The following is a 22,115-nucleotide window of genomic DNA, read 5'->3' on the forward strand; positions in this document are numbered from 1 at the left end:
GTTAGCCCAATAAATTTAATTTAAAAAAAAAGATGATATAGTCTAAACTAGAAAAGCAGTGGGTATTATGTGGCTGCTGGTAAGGAAAGACTAGATCTGTATTTTTTTGTCTCCTTTAATCTTGATTTCTAGGCACAGATTTTGATAATCAGATCTGCTTTCTATTAATATAAACAATTCCAGGAGGATGCCATGTTTGTTGCTTCTTCAGAAGTACCCTGCAGAGGGAAAGCCTGGTGGATTCTGGACCTTGGGGACAGGTGTAGTGGATGCCTTTCAGAGAATTTCCACAGTAAGTCCTTTTACAGCCCATCCCCACCACTGCATCGATTTGATATGGGGTCTCTGCAGCCATGTTTGTACTACCGACCTCACCCCATATCTCACCCATTATGGATTTGGCCAGATATGGGATCCTGACCCAAGTGGGCTAATCAGATAAGTCTTCTTTTAGAATACTGAATGAGGATAAAAAATACATGTTGAGTCTCCCCACGTTATGAGATCTAATGAGCACCTAGCATCCATTTTCTAAGAGACACCATTTTGTTATATAAACAGTCGGTAGAGGAAATATGTCTTCAGAGAAAATCACCAAGCAGAGAAGCAAAAAAGAAGCCCAGGTGAGCCCTTGCCGGTTTGGCTCAGTGGTAGAGCGTCTGCCCGTGGACCAACGAGTCATGGGTTAGATTCCAACCATTTGATGTGTCCCTCTCAGGTTGATGTTTCTCTCTCTCTCCCTCTCCCACTCTATCTGAAGATAAATAGAAAAATATCCTTAGGTGGGGATTAAAAAAAGAAGCAGCAGCACAGATGAGAGGCAGATGAAGAATTCCACTGGTTCCAGGCCTTTTTGAGGTCCAACCTCTTTCATTCCTACCACTGAACTCTGGGAGACATGCACATTTTTTTACAGAATTCTTTATTTTGATTTAACTTTCTTTATCTGCAATCAAAGTGGCCTCACTAATACATTAGGTGACAAGTAGCTAACAGGTCACAGAATGTACAATACAATCTAGGAAACCCAGTCTCTCAAAACAACATGAAGAGGCTTATTGTTGTGCTTAATATTGTCTGTGCATACAGTGCTCCATCCTATGTTTAAAAAAAAAAATGTTTCTTTCAAGTCACTAGAGGAGCTCTTATGCTACAGATTCTTTTTACAAAATCTAATAAAAAATCTTCAGGTTGAGGTTTATTTAGAGACGATGATGAATTTGCTGCTTACATGAACTCCTGTGTACCTCCAAGTTTTGGCATTTTCAAGGTGACTCATTGTTGTTTTACTTATGCATCTCTTGGCCAAACATTCTAGTTTGCTTTATGGCTTAAATGATTTCATGCAAATAAATTTTTGAAGAAATTTGATGTGCAATATTTTTATTTAAATGTAATTAGTAGGCAAAAACAATGATTTTGATGATGCTCAGAAGTATTGATAATATTCAATGAAGTATAGATAGTCTTCAATAGTCATGTATTGGATACCAATTATGCTTATAATGCTAGCTACTGGGGATATAAAGATAAGGAGTGGAAATAGTTAAGTAATAACACTGAATAATAGTGCTATAGCTGTGTGTACTTTATTTTGATATCAATATTTTGACAGCTCAGTAACTAACCCTGAAGGGATACCAGGAATTTTTTTTGCCTGGCATGAAAAATATATGAGACTGACAGGCCTCCAAGGGAAGGGAAGTGGGTGGGGTAGGGAGGAGATAAACCAAAAAATGTATATGTGTATATGCATAACCAATGGACACAGACAATAGTGCGGTGAAGGCGGGAGTGGGAGGCAGGAGCAGGGAGGAGGGGGTCAAGGGGGAAAAAATGCCAACATCTGTAATACTTTCAACAATACAGATGAATTTATATGGCTGGTAGCTCTGCCAGGCCTGTGCTTTGGGGGATGGTGACACTTCTCCCGAGGGAGGGGTGTGGCACTGTGGAGAGGGTGGAAAATTAAACTCGGTGTAGTGGTCTTTGACCACTGCCACTTGTGCTTTCTCTAAAATAATTTTGACAAAAAAGGCTGATTTCATTGTTCAACTCAAATAGATATGTTAACATGTGTCCCAGGGCAATCATATCAATTTAATGTGATTTTAAAGTCTAAGTGGTAAAGGAGAGTGGGGGAGGGGAGAGGGGCCAGAGAGAGAGAGAAGAAGAGAGGAGAAATTTGGCAAAGATGTACCTTCTGTTCCCCTTTCAATATTGCTTATGTCAAATATCTTCTTGTACTCTTATTTGGAGGACTGTATTTATTCTCAGATCATGTCTCTATTTGGTCGCCAAGGGTATTCCCCTGCCCTTCTCCCAAAGGCAACTTGTTTTGATAAAAATTAGGATGGATATGGGTAGAGAAGAGGACACAGGAGAATGAATGAATGAGAAAGGAGAAGCAGCAGGCCAAATGAGCCTTTCTACATCGAGAAGAAATTACATGAAATGTAAGCATCTGCGAAAGGACTTGCTTGGACCTATCTGTGTCACGCACACTTGACACGTCTCCGAGGCCTCGGATAAGCATCCTCCAGTCTGTAGACCCTGGTATAGTGAATGGTGGTGACTACGGTTGTGGTCTGCCTCATGTTTGGGCCGAGGCCAGCCTGGTTCCTCACAGGGGGTTCCTCTCTCTTCAGTCCTACTAAGAGGAACTTCACCTTGTGGCCTCTAGGTCAATGTGCAATGAGTGGCTCAGGAGATCACTAAAGACTGAGGATACAGTCTTTTAAAAAAAAAAAATTTTAATTTATTTTTTAATTTAATTTTTTTTTATTAATCCTCACCCGAGGACATTTTTGCATTATCTTCAGATACAGCAGGAAGGAGAGAGGGAGGGAGAGAGAGAGAAAAATCGATGTGAGAGAGACACATCAAGTGGTTGCCCACACGACCCCAACCAGGGCCGGGGACACACTGCAACCGAGGTACATGCCCTTAGCAGGAACCGAACCTGGGACTCTCTGGTTTGCGGGCTGATGCTTCAACCACTGAGCCAAACCGGCCAAGATACAGTCTTGAGTGGTGCTTTTCTTTTAAGATTTTGGGGCTCTTCCATCATGCTGCTTTGATTAGTGCTGGTGGTGGAACCTTCCTCCCTTCTTCATTGGGAAATAGGTAAAGTCTCACTACAAACACGGCACTGCTCCAAAGACCATGCTTCAAGGACCTCTTCTCTTTTCTTTCCAGCCCTCTCCTTAATAGCCTGGAGAAATAAAAGGTCGGTTGATGGTAGTATGGATGGTTCTGCTTCCATTAGCAAGCCTCAGTGGGTTGTGTCTGACCCCAATTCCTGGTAATCTTCGACAGTTCTTTAAAATGCATGATGCTGGGAGTCTCTTATTTGTAGAATGGAGCCAATTCTACTCCATTTCTTGTGCACCTTGTGCAAGAGGGGTTGTTATAAGGGTTCAGGTGTGTTCTGGTGGGATGATAAAAGCAGCTATATCAAAGTGTTCCTTCTCAAATAATGAAGTTATTCTTTATTTAGGGAATCTCAAAGGTCGCTTCCAGGATATGGAAATGATGAGGACTAATATATGTTAAAGTCAATGTGTCTAGAGAAACTCAGTGGAGAAGTCTAGCAAATAATTGAAAGCCTGACATGAATCTGGAGCATGAAGCAGAATTTCAGTAAGAGAGAGAGATGATTTGAAGCCATTATGTATAGATGACATTTGAAACCTTGGAAATAGATGACATCCTTCATGGAGAATAGGTAGAGTAGGAAGGCGAACCCTGAGACCATCAGTAAGGGATGCGAAGAAGGTATGTCTCTCAATGCCAGAGAGACAGAGCAAATATTAAGAGGAGATGAACAAATAGGAAAAGAGAAAACAGAAATAGAATTTGGCAAAGAAAAAAGGTGAAGAGTTACGAGAAAAGGGAAGTATGGTATTGAAGAGTGGTGGAAATGGAGAAAGGAGAGTTGGCTCTGGCTGGCTGTGGCACAGTGCCACCAACGTTGGCCTCACCAGGGCGCTCCAAAGCCCCAGTGGCATAAGCTGTCCAACAGGAATCTGGAAAAGGTGTGACATTTAGGGTTCTCCCCAAGGACTCTGGCTCGTTGTGTTAATATGACAACTTGTTCACATATTGTGATGATTAATTTTATGTGTCAACTTGGCTAGACTATGGTGCCAGTTCTTTGCTCAAACACTAGTCTAGATGTTGCTGTAAAGGTATTTGTAGGTGTATGATTACCATTTACAATCAGCCGACTTTAAGTAAAGCAGATTACCTTCCTTAAGTGGGTGGGCCTCCTTCAAGCATTTAAAGGCTTTGACAACAAAGACTGAAGTTTCCTAAATAAGAAGGAATTCCGCCTCAAGGCTGCAACATAGAAACCCTACCTGTATTTCCAGCCTGAGAGCGTGCTGGCAGATTTTGGACTCATGCCTGCACCATCACCTCTGACTTGAATTTGCAACTTGCCGGCCTGCTAAACAAGTTTCAAACTTGCCAACCTCAACTGCATGAGCAAATTCCTTAAAATAAATATTTATCTTACTCAGTATACTATATTAAATATACTATTAATATACTTAAAACAATGATTATTTAATGAATATCCCAATAAGTATAGTTTTTATACTTAATATTATATATTAAATGATACGATAGTGTTTATATATCTCATTATTTACATATTGATACACATTACTCTTTTTTTTAGGGAGAGATAGAAACATTGATGTGAGAGAGAAATATCCATCTGCTGCCTCCTGCACACCCCCCACATGGGACGACACTCAAACCACTGAGCCGGGCAGACACCTGTTACTCTTAAAAGTCTTAATATATTACATCAATGTATAACATCTAACATATATTAATGTAATATATTAATAGAATATTTATATAGTAAATGATAATGTATTAATATATTATGTTATATAAGATATTTAAAGATAGACATATATATGTATACACACATACAGAAACAATAATATATCTAGCTAGCTACCTAGTCATTGTTTCTATTTCTTTGGAAAACACTGACTAATACTTGTGTACATTCTAGCACAGACCAGTATTTCACTTAGTAGCTTTGTGTCTGTTTTTCCCACTACATTACAGACTCCATTAGGTCTAGACTGCTTCTCAGTTTGTATCCACATTGTTTGGCATGTTTTAGGTGTATAAAAATAACCACATGTCCAATAATAATAGATCAGTAAGATCTTGATAGTAATGAATTAAAAATGTCATATCTTTTTTCCTAGAATGTCATAGTTCCAGAATCATTTTGATTTAATCGATGATATCAAGTTTGGTGCCTGCTATTTAACAAGACTGCAGGCTGGATATCTGAGGAGAATTCATTCAGAGGGGCAGACACCGACAGCCACCAAGGGGAACGCAGTTATCCTGTGCTCTGAGACACATCGGTGCTGCCGCCAACCAACCTAAATCTCTGGCCACAAACTCAGCGTGCAACACATAACGTGTTTCTTCAGTATCTTACAGTTTTATGAAATCTTACACTGAGCCTTTATCTTGTTCAGTTCGTGGGAAAGTCAGTCACTTTTCTTCTTGGGCTGGCCCGTGTCCCATACAGGTGATGGGGAGACGGGGAATAGGTAGGCAGCTCCTGGCATCTTGACCAGCCCTGTGGCCTGGGAAGTCTGAGCCATGCCAGCGCCCAGCCTACACATTCCTCCAGCTGCAGCAGCTCTTGGCCTCTGTCCTGTCCCTTGCTTGACACATGGGTCTCTTGGTCTGGAAAGCTGGTGCCTAGAGTCTAGCCTACCGGGGCATGGCCAGGAAGTGAGATGCCTGTCCCCTCCTGTCTTTTGCATCTGTGGAGAATGTTATGCTCTCCTTTTCATTGTCATAGAAAATTCTAACATAGTCTAAAAAGTCAATGTAACACTTTTTTACCAAAAAAGAATAGTGATTATTAAGTAGCTCCTGCTTTCTGCTCGGAGAGAGCAATCCATAAAGTATGAAAACACTAAAGTTCCCTGCATGTAAAATAAAGTGAAAGGAAAATGCAGCAAATTAAATGTTTCAGGAAATTGTTCTGCCACAGTATATTTTATTCAGCAATCAAAGGCATCACTCACCTTGCAGGCACTTTTCTGTTCGCAAGAAAACACAAGACGGCGACTGTAATGTGAGTCATCAGGAGAGCTAATCCAATACCCAGGAGCGTCCATATGTCTAGAATTTCAAACCAATGAGAAAGATACACATGCAGTCAACAAGACTCGACTTCCAGAGTTCAAGCGATTTGTTTAGTCACAATGTCACCTACTATTCTGAGAGTACGTAAAATCTGCAGTCGAATGGTTAACTTTGATGTGGCATCGATTTCCTGTCCATCCTTGTGTACATCTGGAAATGAGATAAAATATGATAGTTAGAAAAAAAAGAAAGAAAGAAGTAAAAACATATTTTAGTAGTATTGTCATGGAATACATTGATGAATGTCAATGAACAATAAGATACCTGAAATGTGGGTAACTTGGATCAGAAACCAAAAAGGTTAAACCAATGCCAAAACAAAATTAAATTTTGTTATTTTCACATGATTGTGTAAGATAATTTTTTTTCATGATTTATCCTCTTTTTGACTTTATAAAGTGGGCATTTGTTTTTCACAGGCTTTTTTTTTTGCTTTGTTTTCAAAAATTGACTTGCTTTTTACCAGTGTCCGTATTACTTGACTCATCATTTGTCTGAAACCTAAAAGCTAGCACATTTTTCAATAGTAAGTGGATTTAGGTTATTTCAGACACTGATAGAGAAGATTTGAATTATAGATTAACATAAATATAGAGTGCAAGGCATATTTATTTTTCATTAAAAACAGATGATCCTTCAAGTTCATAGATTTGGAACAACGTTAGTAATCTCATGAAATGCATTAGAAATACTACTACAATTTCATTACTTTTGCTTTACTTAGGGACATACATGAGGAAACAGAACACTGGGAGCATCTCCTTTGACAGGGATGGACTTCAGATAGTTCAGAAATGGAGACTAGCTTTTGCCTCAAACAGAGATACGGTTTATTTCTAAGGGGTACATTTATCAGAATATTTCTGGTCATATGTATTTGCATATGGGTGTGAAAGTTTTTGTACACATTCTCTTTTTTTTTCTTTTTCTTTCTTTATTTTATTTTTATTTTATTTTATTGATATTTTGTTCAGATAGAGTGGGAGAGAGAGAGAGAGAAACATCGACGTGAAAGGGACACATCGAGTGGTTGCCACCCTCACAACCCAACCAGGGCCGGGGACAAACTGCAACCGAGGTACATGCCCTTAGCGGGAACCGAACCCGGGTCTCTCTGGACCGCAGGTCGATGCTCTAACCGCTGAGCCAAACCGGCCAGGGCTGTACACATTCTTGTTTACCAGAAATAACCTGATACAAATTAAGAAGGGTTTAGTTAGGAAAAACAAGCATCACATGATCTCACTTATATGTGGAATCTAATGAGCAAAATAAACGATGAATAAAATAGAAACAGAGGCATGGAAGCATGGCACAGACTGAGTGATCTCAGAGGGAAGGGGGAGGCGGGAAGAGATTAACCAGAGAATTTATATGCATATTTGCATAACCCATGGACTCAAACAACAGTGTGGTGAAGGCTGGGGTGGGGGTGGGAGCAGGGTGGAAGGAGTCAATGGGGTTATAAAGAGGGGACATGTGTAATACTTTCAACAATAAAGATATATATATATTTTTTATTTTGGTATGTGCCCCTAGCGGGAACCGAACCCAGGACTCTCTGGTCTGCAGGCCAATGCTGCAACCGCTGAGCCCAACTGGCCAGGGCAATAAAGATAAATTTTTTAAAAAAGAGAAGGGTTCAGTTTAATTTCCTGCCAGGTTCATGGTACATGCTACAAAGAAAGATTAAAAACTAACTTTAGAATATGCGTGCTTAATAGCTGTGTGTTGGAACAATGCTTCAGCACAAATTTGCTAGAGTTTCTCTCAATCTCTCCTTTGAATTTGAACATTTGAATGATCAATAGTAATTTCTTCAAAAAGAAATCGCTTTTTAAAATATAAAAAACTTAAGAGATTTAAGGAGGTCCAAAAGAATGTCTTCTTTCCTTAGTAGGTATCTTTAAAAGGTAGAAATTTAAGACAATTTGATTGTTTTGATGTCTCTGCAATTCAAATTCAAATAAATTAGAATTGTTGAAGATTGGAGTATTTTATTTTTGGAGTTTATTTATTCTTCTTTCATGTATTTATTTGTTTATTTATCTCCTTCATTCTCATTCTGCACTTTGTATTCTTTCCTTTGTTTTCATTCATTTTAAAGTGCTTAAAGTATGTTCTTTTGCCCTGGCCAGTTTGGTTCAGTGGTTAGAGCGATGGCTTGTGGTCCAGAGAGACCCGGGTTTGGTTCCTGCTAAGGGCATGTACCTCGGATGCAGTTTTTCCCTGGACCCAGTTGGGTCGTGCGGGTGGCAACCACTTGATGTGTCCCTTTTATGTCAACGTTTCTCTCTCTCTCTCTCCCACTCTATCTGAATAAAATATCAAAAAATGTCCTCTAGTGAGGATAAAAAATAAAAAAAAAGTATGTGCTTTCATTTTAGGTGTCATTGTAACACATGTGATATTATTTTACATGCACACATTAACACTACGGTTTCATGCTTACGACCCTTACGATATAGTTCTTGTCAGTCCTCAATGACAGTGTGACACTACATGTCAGCCTTCGACATGCACAAAGCGGTGTGGCCTAGAGACAGGACAGTTTTTCATTTTGGGTTAATTGGGCACCTTTAGATTTTGAAAATGCTACTTCACTGGAATCAGAATTGTACTAATCTTCACTTTAAGTACATTGTTGGTATTTGAATGTGCCTACTAAGATAAATGTCAGTGGACGATATCTTAATACCAGTTAAAAATGAATGGGAAAAATCCAAACCATGGAGAAACAGTATGAATGCTATCTATCATCTATCTTCTCTCTATGTATATATTTATATATGTATATGTACTTCTATATTATCTATCTATCTATCTATCTATCTATCTATCTATCTATCTATCTATCTATCTATCTATCATCTACCTAATCTATCAGTGGCGCCAGAGTGTTACTGAACCTGGTTCACAACGGGCCCCTTTGTTCCTCCTCCAGGGGGGTCTACTATATGACTAGTGACATGCTAAAGGAGGAAAGGTCAGGGTGGGGTCCCAACAGCATGAACAGCGATATGAAAGACCAGGGGGGCTAAGCCATAGGACTAGTGAGTGATATGTTAGGGGAGGAAAGATCACCCTGGGGGCCTGGTCCCACCTTACAACTGTTCATTCCTAGGGACCCGGGGCTTTCTGCCCTGGTGACCTTCTGTACCTGGCCTATTTTTCCTACTCTGCTCATGTCTTTCTAACTGCCTACTATATCATATCTATCTATTTGTCTATTATCTATCTATCTATCTATCTATCTATCTATCTATCTATCTATCTATCTCTATCATCTATCTATCATCATAATCTATCATCTGTCTATCTCAATCTCCTGGTCATGAACAAATAGGGTGTAGTATTAAGTGACTTTTGACTGTTTTTTACTGAAAAAAATATTTTATCTATACTGAAAAATACTTTGATGGTAATTTACAGAAATAAGTGTAGATGCTATGAATAAAAGAAAAAAATAAAAACAGGTAATTTGTTTTTACATTGATAAAAGTTTACCTGTAAAAATAACAAGATATAACCTTCCTTTAAATAGGCATATACATACACATCACTAAATTCTTATTTATTTCTTTCTTTTACCAAAGAATAGATCAAGGTGATATAATCTTATCAACTAACAAGAAAAGTAATAGAAAAGAATGTACTTTAAGGGCCTACATTAGTTTTAAAATATGCTGAGTTTTTATCACTTTTGGCCAAGGAAATTTGAATTTAAGAATTATAAATAAAATTTTGAGTTAGATATTTATAATGCAAAATCCTTATAAGTAGCTAGTTATTTTAGAGGAAACTGAGTATCCTACTCCCCAAAAGTTCCCACTTAAGTATATTTTGTGCATTAGTCTGCCATATTGAAACCAAATGTTTTCCATACATGTTTTCAAGAGGGCTTTTCATCTGTGAATTTTAACAGATATCAATTAATTTTGAAATATAAATAGAAATTACTGAAATTTTAAAAATTATACAGTAATATCTATGATTCAAAAAATTCTAGTCAATAACAACAAATTGTTCCTTGAAGTAAAAATTGTAATCTTCACACCAGCCTGATTCCCAAACCATCACTTTCTTCCTATTTGATGTTTATCAGATGAAAAATAATATACACTTAAAGTAATAAGTGAAATTATGCACCAATGTATGTTAAAACACAACCCTTCATCTCCACATCAACTCCATCTTCCTGATGTAACTAATATAAACAGCCAAGTCTCTTTCCTCCTTTTACCCTCTCACAAACACATATGCACACAGACACACACGTGCACACACACATATGCATGTGTGCATATATATGTGAGTTATGTGTGTGTTTACTGTAATAGAAGCATCTGCATCTCTCTGTAACAAATGCTTTTACTTTCAATAATGCATTATGGACTTCCTTAACGTCAGCTGTCTGTACAAACAACCCATACTGGACATTCAATTTTCAGAAATGTACATATTATGTATACATTTCTTAGTTTAAATGTTTTGTTGTGGCTTTTTTCCCCCTCCTCATCCCTCCACTAAGAAGAAACATTTTCTGATTTGCAAAAAGAAGTAAATAAAAATATGTAACATACATTTTATCTCTCTTTGTCATACTAACCGTGTTCTATGGATAATTCAGTGCTCAACGTAATTGTGGCAGTTGGATCACTAGACTCCATTGAGAGAGGGAGATAGATGAGATATTGGGAAGATTTGGGTGTGCTCAGACTAGGTGGATACCAACCAGAGAAGACCACTTCTGTGAGGTACCCCAGGCAGATCTTCACGGAGCTGGGTGGCTGTCAGAGCAGGTGGGTATGGGCAGTACTGCATACCTGTCTGATTTCAAGAATGACAGGCCTAAAGAAACGGGGCAATGGGATTCACCTTATTTGCATGACAATCAAAGACTAGAGTAGCTCTTTCTAGGTAATCTCTTGACTATTTTATGACTCAACCTTTTATATAATCTGAAAGGTTACATAAAAACCATAAGCATTATATAATACTTGTGCTAACACTAAAATACCTCAATCTAAATTAGAATGCTTATTTTTATTGTTGTTTTAATATCAAAGAGAAAGAAAATGTGAGATGTAATGTAATTATTTTTGAGGTCTTATATTTTCGTAGTCAATTATTAGAATAAGTTTACAGTAAAAATTAATTGTTACACTTGACAGGAGAGAAGAAAACACCCCCCCACCCCCGATAGTTCCCATCAGAAAAATGCATGAAAGAAAAACTGATTAATTTTGAGGTAATATGAACCTGTGTGTTTTGTCATTTATTTCATAGACCTAATGAATATAAGCCTTTTTTGTACTTATGGAAGTTCAAACTAATACCCAATTACAGTGCATATTGTTAATGACTCCCTCAAATCCATTTAACCATGCCCCTCTCTTTCCTTTCCTCCACCAAATTGTAAGATGTCTATGGTTTGGTTGGTATTGAACTCCAACCTGACCGCTAGGGTTATCTGGTCCTACTAGGCATAGTGTTTTGTTTCAAGATCTTGTCTATCAACACAGGGAATGGTTCATAAAGAAACATGAACATCAGTTTGTCCAATAAGATTCTGTTTCCAGGGGGTACATTTTGATAGATACTTGTATGGGAGACATACTCTCTCCAAATCTGATATAAAAAGGAAGCATGGAGCCCTGTAAGCTCAGGCAACCCTCTGGCTACCACATTGCTACAAAAGCCAGGCTGAGGGGAAAATAAAGTAGCAGGAAAACAGAGCCTATGAAATCATTGAGGAATAGAGGAACAACATAATGGCATTGCAAACTTCTCCAGCAGATCATGTGCCAAGCCTGTTCTGCATTAGACTCTTTAGATACATGAGTCAGTAAATTCTTTCATCATTTGAGTCATTTCAGTTGGCTCTTCTGTTGCAAGAACACACATGCACAACTTTAGTTTTTCTACCCTTCCATTTTGATGCCTGAGTTCTCTTCATTAAATCATGATTCCTTATTCACAAAGTATTTATTGAATGTCTATTATGTACGAGATAACTCTACTAGATACATAAAGGATAGATAAGAAATGTTTGAGAATTTATAGAGTATTAACTGAAAGAGGAAATAAAAAACACATTCTAAATATAATTGAGATACAAAGTAGAGGATAAAATATAAGGAAGGTAAAATAAAGTGCTAATAGAGTGGATGAAAAAATTGCTTCAATAATAATTCTATTTCCAGACCCAGAAAGTGAAAGATGTGCAATCTCAACTATACATTTATGGAATAGGTGACATATTAAATTATATTTATTACAAAGAATGAAGTGTGTGTGTGTGTGTGTGTGTGTGTATAAAACAATATTTCAGAAAAATTGATCATCCAAGAATAAATATAGACATTATTTATAATTGATGAGATCTGGAGAAATATATTCAAATAGAAGTTGTTACTGGGATTCCAAATTAACCTCTAGATTTCCCAATTAATTAACGTCTAGATTTCCCAATTCTTTTCTACACAGTACTTTTTCAGCCATACTTACTCTAATATTGCAGTTTGTAAGGATGTAGATGGAAAATCCCTTCAGAAGCAGGATTTTGAATAATTTTAAATCAGATTTATAATTTAGCATTACAGCTGAAGACTTGTTTTTCTTTTTATTTGGGTATTTTTATAGCAACATGATGTGATTATTAAATTCATGTGTGTCATTTTTGTTTATAGAAACCAGTGTCCTTCCACATTTACAGCCCATGCTTCAGTGAACTACAATATACAAAAGCCCAGTAGGAATTACAACAGAAAACCTGCTATATAACCAACAGTATTCTCAGTACTTCAGTACATCATCTGTAATACAATAATGTTATACAGTAGGGATTATTTCCCCATTTCACAGTTGAAGAAATAAAGGCACGGAGTGGTTGAGCAGTAAGTCAGCCCAGGGGTACATTCTGAATGAGATGTTAAACTATGTGTCTTTGTCTCCTCAGCCAATGAAGGCTCTGTTCACTACATGGTTTTGCTTCCTCCGTCTTCCTAAAGTAGGAATCTAGTTGTTTATAATGGTAGTTAACTTAATAATTTGTGTCTGTTAGGCGAGTTTCACTAGGAAAAATTTCTGGTCTTAATGGTCTAAAAATGTCCATTTATTCCATTAAGCTTTACCCTGGAAACATCTCTAATTGTAGAGGAGCAGATGTGGTGCTGAGAAAAGAATAAGTAACAGAGTCAGGGTGCCTGGGTTTGAGGCAGACTCTGCCGCATCCTAGCTATGGGGGAACCGAATGACTTCAGCTTCCTGTTATAAGCAGTAACAACTGCAATGCACAGACTGTGTATGAAGATTAAACAACACTGTAAAAGTCCACTGTCGACTGCGAATTATTATCTATGCCAAGCAGTTTCATACCCAGTCTTTTGTTTCTGGAAGAAATCATGGTCATGACCGTTTCCTGCTGACCTTATGCCCTGACAGATTGTCCCTCCAGGGAACTGGCCTCTGACAACTGTCCTGCCTGCCATCCTTGCCCGAAGCAGCAAAAGCCATTGCCCCAGCTTCTGCCTGCAGGCGGTGACTGGCGGGAGGGAGGGGGTGTGGAGGCAGAAGAGAGCATAGAGGGGATATAGAATAGAATAGAATAGAATAGAATAGAATAGAATAGAATAGAATAGAATAGAAAATAGAATAGAATAGAATAGAATAGAATAGAATAGAATAGAATAGAAAATAAATAATAAATGATATAAATAAAAAATGTATGTATGAATATGCCTGGAGGAAGAAAAATGCAGTTGTTGAATAAGCTCAGAGCCTGCACTGTGCACCGCCCCCGCCCCCGCCACGGCTTCTACCCATGGGAAACGTGCTCCCGGGTGGGAGGGCGGGGGCTGTGTCGGTTTGGTAGGAAAGCATCAGCTCAGACCTGCTTCCGGGGCTCTGTGCTGAGCCTGTGCCAACAGAAGGAGTGGGACAATGGAGGGAGCCCTTCACGAGCCATCCTTATCGTCATGGGTGAATTCACTGAACAGAAAACAAGAAAGCAAAAGAAGCCACTAAATAATCTCTGAGCCACAAAGCACTGAAATTCCAAATTGAGTGCCAGTGATTAATTTGCTTAGACTAATTTCCTCCTAGAGAAATTCGCTCCAACATATTTCGTAAAATTTAGTAGTATTAAGGGGAGCCCACCTGAAAGAGAAAGATAAACGTCCCACATCATCCATGCGTAAGACTCTGTTTTCTTAACGCAAACAGGAGAAAGGGAGAAATAAAATACAATGAGCCGCTCTCAGCTGGAGCCAGCACTAATCTTGTCTAAATTCTAACAGGTCTTCTGCTATTAGTACATTATAACCGAGGGCGTATGAAATAACTTTTTTTTCTGGGTGCGCTTGGCAACACCATTCATTACTCACTCACACCTGGAGCAAAAGCTCCTCCCATCCATACTGTCATTTGTATGTTGGCCCCAGTTCCTGGGTCTCATTGCCAGAAAAAGGAATATCTGCAAATTTTCTAAAGCATGGGTTCGTGGATTAATTTGGTGGGAACAGGCAGAAGGTTCTCTCTGTTTTCCTTCTTTCTTTCTTTAAATCTACTTCAACTATTCAAATAGGGCTAAAGTAATAAAAGGACATATTAAGTGCTAAAGCACCTGTGGATATATCATTAAAATGTTATTTGCATATTCAAATTTGAAAGCGATTATAAATGTAAATAGGTGATCTAATCCAATACTTTTCACTGACTCAGGATAATGGGGAGAATAGTTTTTGCATTTTTCCCTAACAATTATGAAACTAAAAGGAATCTTAATCCTATTTGAAATATGGCATTCCGAGCACCAGAAAGAGATAAGAATTTCTTTTTAAAGATGTATAGGTTAGAAACAAGTTCTAAATTCCCACATCCATTCCTCAACTTCATCATCCTAATCACCAAAGTTCCACCAGTTTACTTCTGAATGATCTCTTCTGTGGGTCCTCTCTGGTACTGTAACAGGCTCCTCACCGGGTGCCCAGCCTCCAGGCTGATGTCTCCTTGTTAACTGCCCTGATTCAAACCCTTCACTACTTTCTCACGGTGTTCGGAGTCCTGTCCAGAAGTGGTTTTACACAGAGGCTGGTTTCTGCTATGGCCTCTTGATGGCAGGGTTGGTTTGATCTCAATTCTCCCTTTGCTCATAAACTCTTTATTCTTGTTGGACGACCTTCACCTGGGAGATGTACTCTTTGGCACTTCTAGGTCTTTCCAGGATATCTATTCTCAATGGCTGGAAGACGGCTTTACTCCACATCAATTTGGCTAACTTACATTTATCCTTAAAGACACAGACCAAATAACATTTACCCTGGGAGGCCCTCCTTTGTGCCCTGCCTGACTTAAATGTACCCACTTGGGTCCCATGTCATCCTGCAAACTGCAATGAGAGCACGTGGCATACAGTACTGAAATTGTCCTTTTCCTTATAAATCTTTGTAGACTATACATTTTTGGAAGGTGAGGACTATTATACCTGTTATATTCTGGAATGCTCCAATTAGTATAATTCTGCTCATACAGATTTACTGGAAATATTCACTATCATCACAGTAATTGTAGTTAACCTGTGGATAATTTGTTACAGTTACCAAGGCAATATATTTATTCTGCATATATATTATCTTGTTTAATCATTATAAGAGTCATTTACAACTTTAGTGTGCATCAGAATTACTTGGAAGCTTTGTAAGAACAAATTGCTGGGCCCATCCCCAGCGTTTCTGATTCAGTATGTCTGGGTGATATCATTGTCATTGGCTAGTTATTAATAATAGAAAAGAAGCAAAGGGGGATGTCATTATAGGCGTATCATTTGGGCAGCTTCACCAGCAAACTGCAACTTTGCGCTCCCCAGGAAACTACAAGCCTATTTCCTGCAAAACCCTGGGAGAAGAAATCTGACAAAGGACAGATAGATGCATGTCCCGTTAAGCTGGGGTGATGCAGGGAAGGTAGTTGCCTGTCAGTCAAACCTGGGGACAGAGATCATTGGCCAGAATGGGTGTGACCACGGCAAGCACACTAAAATTTGGGAATACATCATCTCCTAAACAAAAATGTTTTCTCTTTCTTGTGCTCTTGGCTCACTCTTGGCTTCCTTGCATTCACCCTTGGTTCCTCCATAGACATGTGGCCCCGTGGACCTCACAGGCAATGGACAGATGGACAGCAGCAGGCAAACACAAGTAAGTTAGCCTGATGCTGGGTTGGGCTGTGCAGACATGGAACATAAACTCTGGACACTGGCTCTGATTTTATCTCTACTGAAGCCTTAGCTACAATTCTTCTATGGCAGGACAAAGGGAAATGGAGCTTTCTATCATATCTCATCCTCCTGTGAAAGTCTCAGAAAATTCTTTTTTTTCAGGATAAAAGAATAATTCCACCCTAACAAGCATCTGGCAGGGTTGAGGACCTCTTCTATCCATAACAGATGGTGACTCAGATGGGACCCTACCTGGAGAATTGACTTATGAAAAGCATGCAAAGCCTCCCTTCTCTGCTACTTCCTTGCAAAAGCACACCCACAGCCTTCAAACCTGCTATTCTGGCCCACATCTGGCCTGCGCTTGGAAGGGAGAAAAACCCGGGCTGGTTCGTGGTGAGAAACCTCCCTCGCTAACCTGGAGTTTTAGATTTCATTTCTAACACTGTCTCCTGTATTGGTGCTTATCTGAATTTGTCACTTTTCTCTGTCCTAAATTGCTTCTGCTGCTTCAGATGCAAATCCAGGAGAAAAGTGATACCCTGCTCCCAGTACCAAAGTCACAACAGGCTCCAGACAACACTGAGAAAATGCCTGACCCTGCTATCACCACAGAGTGTGTTGCTAGCACCCACATTTCCTTCCCCTTTTACAAAACTCATTTCTCCCGCCTCTCTCTGCATTTTGACTGTGTTTCTATGATTTATCTGCTCCCTGTTCCTACCCCATGCAATGCAGATGGGGAACAGCCTTTTCATGCTGGCTTGGCCCCAGGGCGATGAGCCCCTGCAGGGCAGTGTGCAGATGAGTGGCAGGGGAGTGCAGAACACAGGAGCTGGCATGCACTACCCACTGCCTTGAAATCACTCCTGGCATGCAAAACCAAAGCACCCCCTAGTTTGCTTAAGCCCTGGGAGGCAACCTCACACCCCTAGCTGGGGGCTTAAGGCATGACTCACAGCCCAGTGTGGCTGCAAACCTAGGGCCCTCCCCAGCCCTGGCTTCCTTCAGCCTCTCTTTTCCCCTCTGCTTCTTCCCTGACCCTGTGCCCACAGTGCTAAGGGGAGGTGGCCCAGAGGGGGCCACGACAGAAGCTGCTGCCGTGCAAAGACGTGGAGTTCCACTCCTGTCCCCCTCTGCAAGTCCCCAGCCAGAGAACCCCTCAGACCTCACGGGTCTGGCGGCCTGGGGCTGTGTGGCGAGGGGTGGTGGCAGAGATGGCCCAAATGCAGAGAAAAGGCGCCAGGAAAAACTGCTGCCTGGGCCTCGCCCTGGTAAGCCCAGGACGGCACCCTGCCTGGTTCACCCTCTTCACTGCTCCTTACTAAGAGCTGGGAGCTACAAGCTTCCTGTGGCAGACAGCACCGCCTTGGCAGCCATGTTACTTGAGGGCGGAAGTTTAAACTGTAACTCCCTCGGCAGCCATCTTGGGTAAGGGCAAAGCTGCGGCCTGTCAGAGGGACTGCCTACTCCTGGTGCGGTGTTTCTGTGACCCACGTGACTGCTGCATATTTTGATTCCTGCAAACACTACTACTGTGTATTATGGTTCACGCAAACACTATTTGTTATTAATGCTTCTTCCACAGGTACAACTAATAAAGAAAAGCCTCAGATGTGCAGGTTCTCAAAGAAATAAAAAGTTTTTGTTACTTAATCTTGAAAATTGACTACAAAGAGAATTTAACCGCAGGCCTGGGATGTTAAATCTCTGTCTGAGCAGATTAACAGGAAATACCCCCTCTCCCTTAGAGGGTGCTGTTTCATGCTGCCAAGCTTCTTAGGGGTCAAGGCTGTTAGGAATATAAGTGACAGCAACAGGTTGCTAGCCCAGCTATTAGAGGCCAGTTCAGAAAGCCATAATTTTTCTATGCAAGGCAATAAAGAGAAAAAGCCTCCAGTAAGGTCAGAGGACCAGGATCTCTGGCATGGAGGTAAAGGCACCACACCTGGACAGTTCTGTAACTATTTCGAGAAGAGCCTCTCCTGGGCAATGGAAGGTATTTTGGACTGTGGGTGAAGGCGAATCCCTCAGCCGGCTCAGGTAAGAAGGCCATGATGACTAAGGTGTCCTAGGCCACTCCAAATTCTGGTCTGTGACAGAAAGCTAAGGAGCATAGAAGACTTCATGCCTCCATCAGCTATCAAGTCTCCCTCTCAAGAGGATGAAACATCGTTTTATTTTTAGATTTTGCTTTCTAGAGTCAATAAATAATGCAATCTCCATTCACAATACCTCAAGAGTGCCTACCCTGGAAAGAAATTTTATTCTGAGTTTTTCAAGGAAAGGACAGTTTGCCTTTAAAGCGCTAATACCTGGTCCCCAAGAACTCTTATCTGAGTCATCCATTACAATGCAAATTCTAAAAAATAAATCTTATCTCAGCCTATCTGAGACACTCACTTTAACTCAATTTTTCTATGCTTTGCTAAATCAGTGAGCTTTACTATAATGATACTGTCTCCATGGAAATATGTCTATTAAAGTATAAATATGTTTGCCAGTAAAAAAGCCTATATTTCTGAAAGTTATAAAATATATTTGCCATTCTTGAAAATGCTAATTGCTTACTTTTAGCCTTTTCTCCCTACCTGATCCCACCAGAGTTTGACAGTTCTTATTGAGCACATCATGGCAATACATTTCTTCGCATAAATTCAATAAGACCAGTTTCTGGGAATGCAGACTGGTGCAGCCACTATGGAAAACAATATGGTGTTACCTCAAAAAATTAAAAATTGAACTACCATTTGACCCAGTGATCCCACTTCTAGTAATATACCCTAAGAAGCCTGAAACATTAATCAGAAAGAATATATGTACCCCCATGTTCGTAGCAGCACTATTTACAATAGCTAAGATCTGGAAACAGCCCAAATGTCCATCAGTAGACGAATGGATAAAAAAGCTGTGGTACATGTACACAATAGAGTACTATGCAGTGGTAAGAAAGAAAGATCTCTTATCTTTTGAGACAACATGGAAGGACCTGGAAAGTATTATTCTAAGCAAAACAAGCCAAACAGAGAAAGACAAGTATCATATGATCTCATTTATATATAATGTTATATATAAGTATTATATATTATTATATAACATATTATATATAATGAACATAACAGTCTGAGGAATGGGGTAGTCCCAGAGACATGGAAGTGGGGTACAGACTGACAATCCCCAGAACAGGGGGTGGTGGGGGAGAGATAAACCACAGAACTTATATGCATGTGTGCATGAACAATGGACATGGACAACAAAGCTGGGGAGAGGGTGGGGAGGGAGGGGAAGGGGGGAATCAGTGGGGGAAAAAGGAGAAACATCTGTAACAAAAATAAATTACTTAATTAATAAAATAAATAAATAAATAAAAATAATAATAAGACCAGTTTCAAACTATGTGGTCTTATTAGCCAAGACTGCGACTAAAATGCTATATCCAAGAGAGACATGCCTGGACTCTGATGTCACCAGAAAGCCTTAAGATGTTCAGATTGACTTCCAAAGCCAATCAAAGCTGTAGCAGAAATGGCCGGATGCCTTACTTGCTCACCTGGTTCATAGCAATCTTTCCAAAAAGAAACAAAAATTGTTTTCCTGAAAGATGGCAAGAAAGAAATCCAAAGACATTTTGGGGACCTCAAGGACTTGAGGAATTGACCCAAACCTATAGGTGTTTCAGACGACGTCCCCTAGCAACTATGGCCTGGTTTCTCTTCCCTGAGAGGCTGACTGTAGTTCAGACTAGAAAGTCCCTAGGAACGATCCCAGCAAAGCACATTTGAAAGAGCCTGTGTGATCTATATGATCATTTGCTATTCTTGTTGTGTCTATGCAAATACTCAGGCTAAACTAAAACTGGATTTAATATACAGTCTCTTTAAAAATGAGAATAATCTTAGAAAGAAAAATTGTATGCTAATAAAAACCGCCATGCCCAGCTGTGGATATTGGACTCCAATATAATTAGCTCTCTTCAAAGCTTTATTTTTAAGAGTACATCTGTCTATGTCATACAGATCTCGGCACCTGATAACATCACCAGAGGTGTTCTAACTGCAGAAAATCCATCAGATCGTCACTGCTTGCTTTTATTCCAGCAAAAGCCATGCATCTCAGTCGTGTCAACTGGCTTATGATTTGCTATGAGCGTTAACATGTGTGCTTTGTTTTCTTGCTTCTGTCTTCACTGAGTGCATGGCTCTGTCATGCTGTCCCTGATTGTGCATTCACAGAGTGTGAGCCTCACTTAGAAGCCATCTGCACCACTGTCTCAGAGATGAGACTCAATGCTTTGGAATGACGGTGGAGTCCAGGAAGCACGGGCGGTCTATCAGCTTCACTGTAAACTGCTTTCCCTTTTCTGCCGAAATGGTTCGGACAGGAAAGGCCCACAATTTCTCATGGGTGGATTCTTATAATATTTCTCTTAGCTTAATTTCAGTACACTGGACAGAGGGCTGCAGCCAGGTGTTTCACTCCTTCCTCCAGGGAAGCCACTCCTCCTACCTAATCGGGGGGCACTGTCAAGTTAGTCTGTTCCCTTATCACGGGGGTGGGGGGTGGGGGGGTTCACTTCTCCCCAGACCTTTAGCTACTACAAGTCTCACTTTTGAATTGTGCCTTTTAACCTGCTTGTCAGGTTTGTCATTTCTAGAATACAATAAGGACGCCAGCTTGCCTAATGTGTCATCCTCTGGACATTGCCGATGTCACCTCGCAGGGACCCCAGACTCACTAGGAATTTGCAAAATCCCTCTTTCCTGCATGAAGACGCTGCTTCCCTTTTGCTCCTCCTTCCTCTGTCAGACAGGGGAGAACCTCTGAGCCTTTGAATAGACAGGTCTACATCCCTTGACAGCCTGAAGCAATTACAAAAAATGGAGACCTTCATCCTTTTTACCCTTGTATGATTATAAGGCTTAAGTTCTCTAAAGGGGGAACTGATACTGTAGCAATGAGCTAGTTATTAATAATAGGAAAGAAGCTAAGGGGGAAGGTCAGACTTTATACCACATCATTTGGGCAGCTTCACCAGCAAACTGCAACTTTGCACTCCACGGGGAAACACCAGCCCGTTCCCTGCAAAAACTGGGAGAAGGGATCCAACAAAGGAAAGACAGATGCATGCCCAGTAAAGCTGAGCTGACATAGGGAGGGTACTTGCCCGTCAGTCAAACCTGGGGGACAGAGATCATTGGCCAGAATGGGTGTGGCCACACAAGCACACAAAAATTTGGGAGTACATCATCTTTTAAACAAAAAAGTTCTCTCTCTCTTGCGCTCTTGGCTTCCTTGCACTCGCCCTTGGTTCCTCTATAGCCATGTGGCTCTGCAGCCCTCACATGCAGTGGACTGACAGACTGCAGCTAGAAACACAAATTAAGCCAGCCTGATGCTGGGTTGGGCTGTGCAGACATGGATGGAAACTCTGGACACTGGCTCTGATTTTATCTACTGAAGTTCAGCTACACTTCTTCTATGACTGGGCAAAGGAAAATGGGACTTTGGAAACTCAGGGATTTAATTCCTCAGAAATAAATCTTTCTATCATATCTCATCCTCCTGTGCAAGTCTCAGAAAATTCTTTTTCTCAGAATATCACAAGATTTCCACTCCCACAGGGATCTGGCAGGTCAAGGACCTCTCCTATCGGGTAGCATGGAGTGACCTCAGAATTTCATTTCTAACAATATCTCAG

At 40.1% G+C, this 22,115-nt stretch overlaps 1 protein-coding gene across 1 annotated transcript in view; it reads right to left on the minus strand.

Moving 5' to 3' along the window:
• Positions 1–22,115, minus strand: part of MALRD1 (MAM and LDL receptor class A domain containing 1) — a 594,562-nt gene that overhangs the window by 33,004 nt on the left and 539,443 nt on the right. The window contains 2 exon segments of the mRNA XM_036270540.1: positions 6,078–6,174; positions 6,269–6,348. Coding sequence (XP_036126433.1) covers positions 6,078–6,174; positions 6,269–6,348 — 177 coding nt within the window.

The sequence above is a fragment of the Molossus molossus genome, unplaced genomic scaffold (assembly GCF_014108415.1).
Source record: "Molossus molossus isolate mMolMol1 unplaced genomic scaffold, mMolMol1.p scaffold_m16_p_1, whole genome shotgun sequence".
Lineage (NCBI taxonomy): Eukaryota > Metazoa > Chordata > Mammalia > Chiroptera > Molossidae > Molossus > Molossus molossus.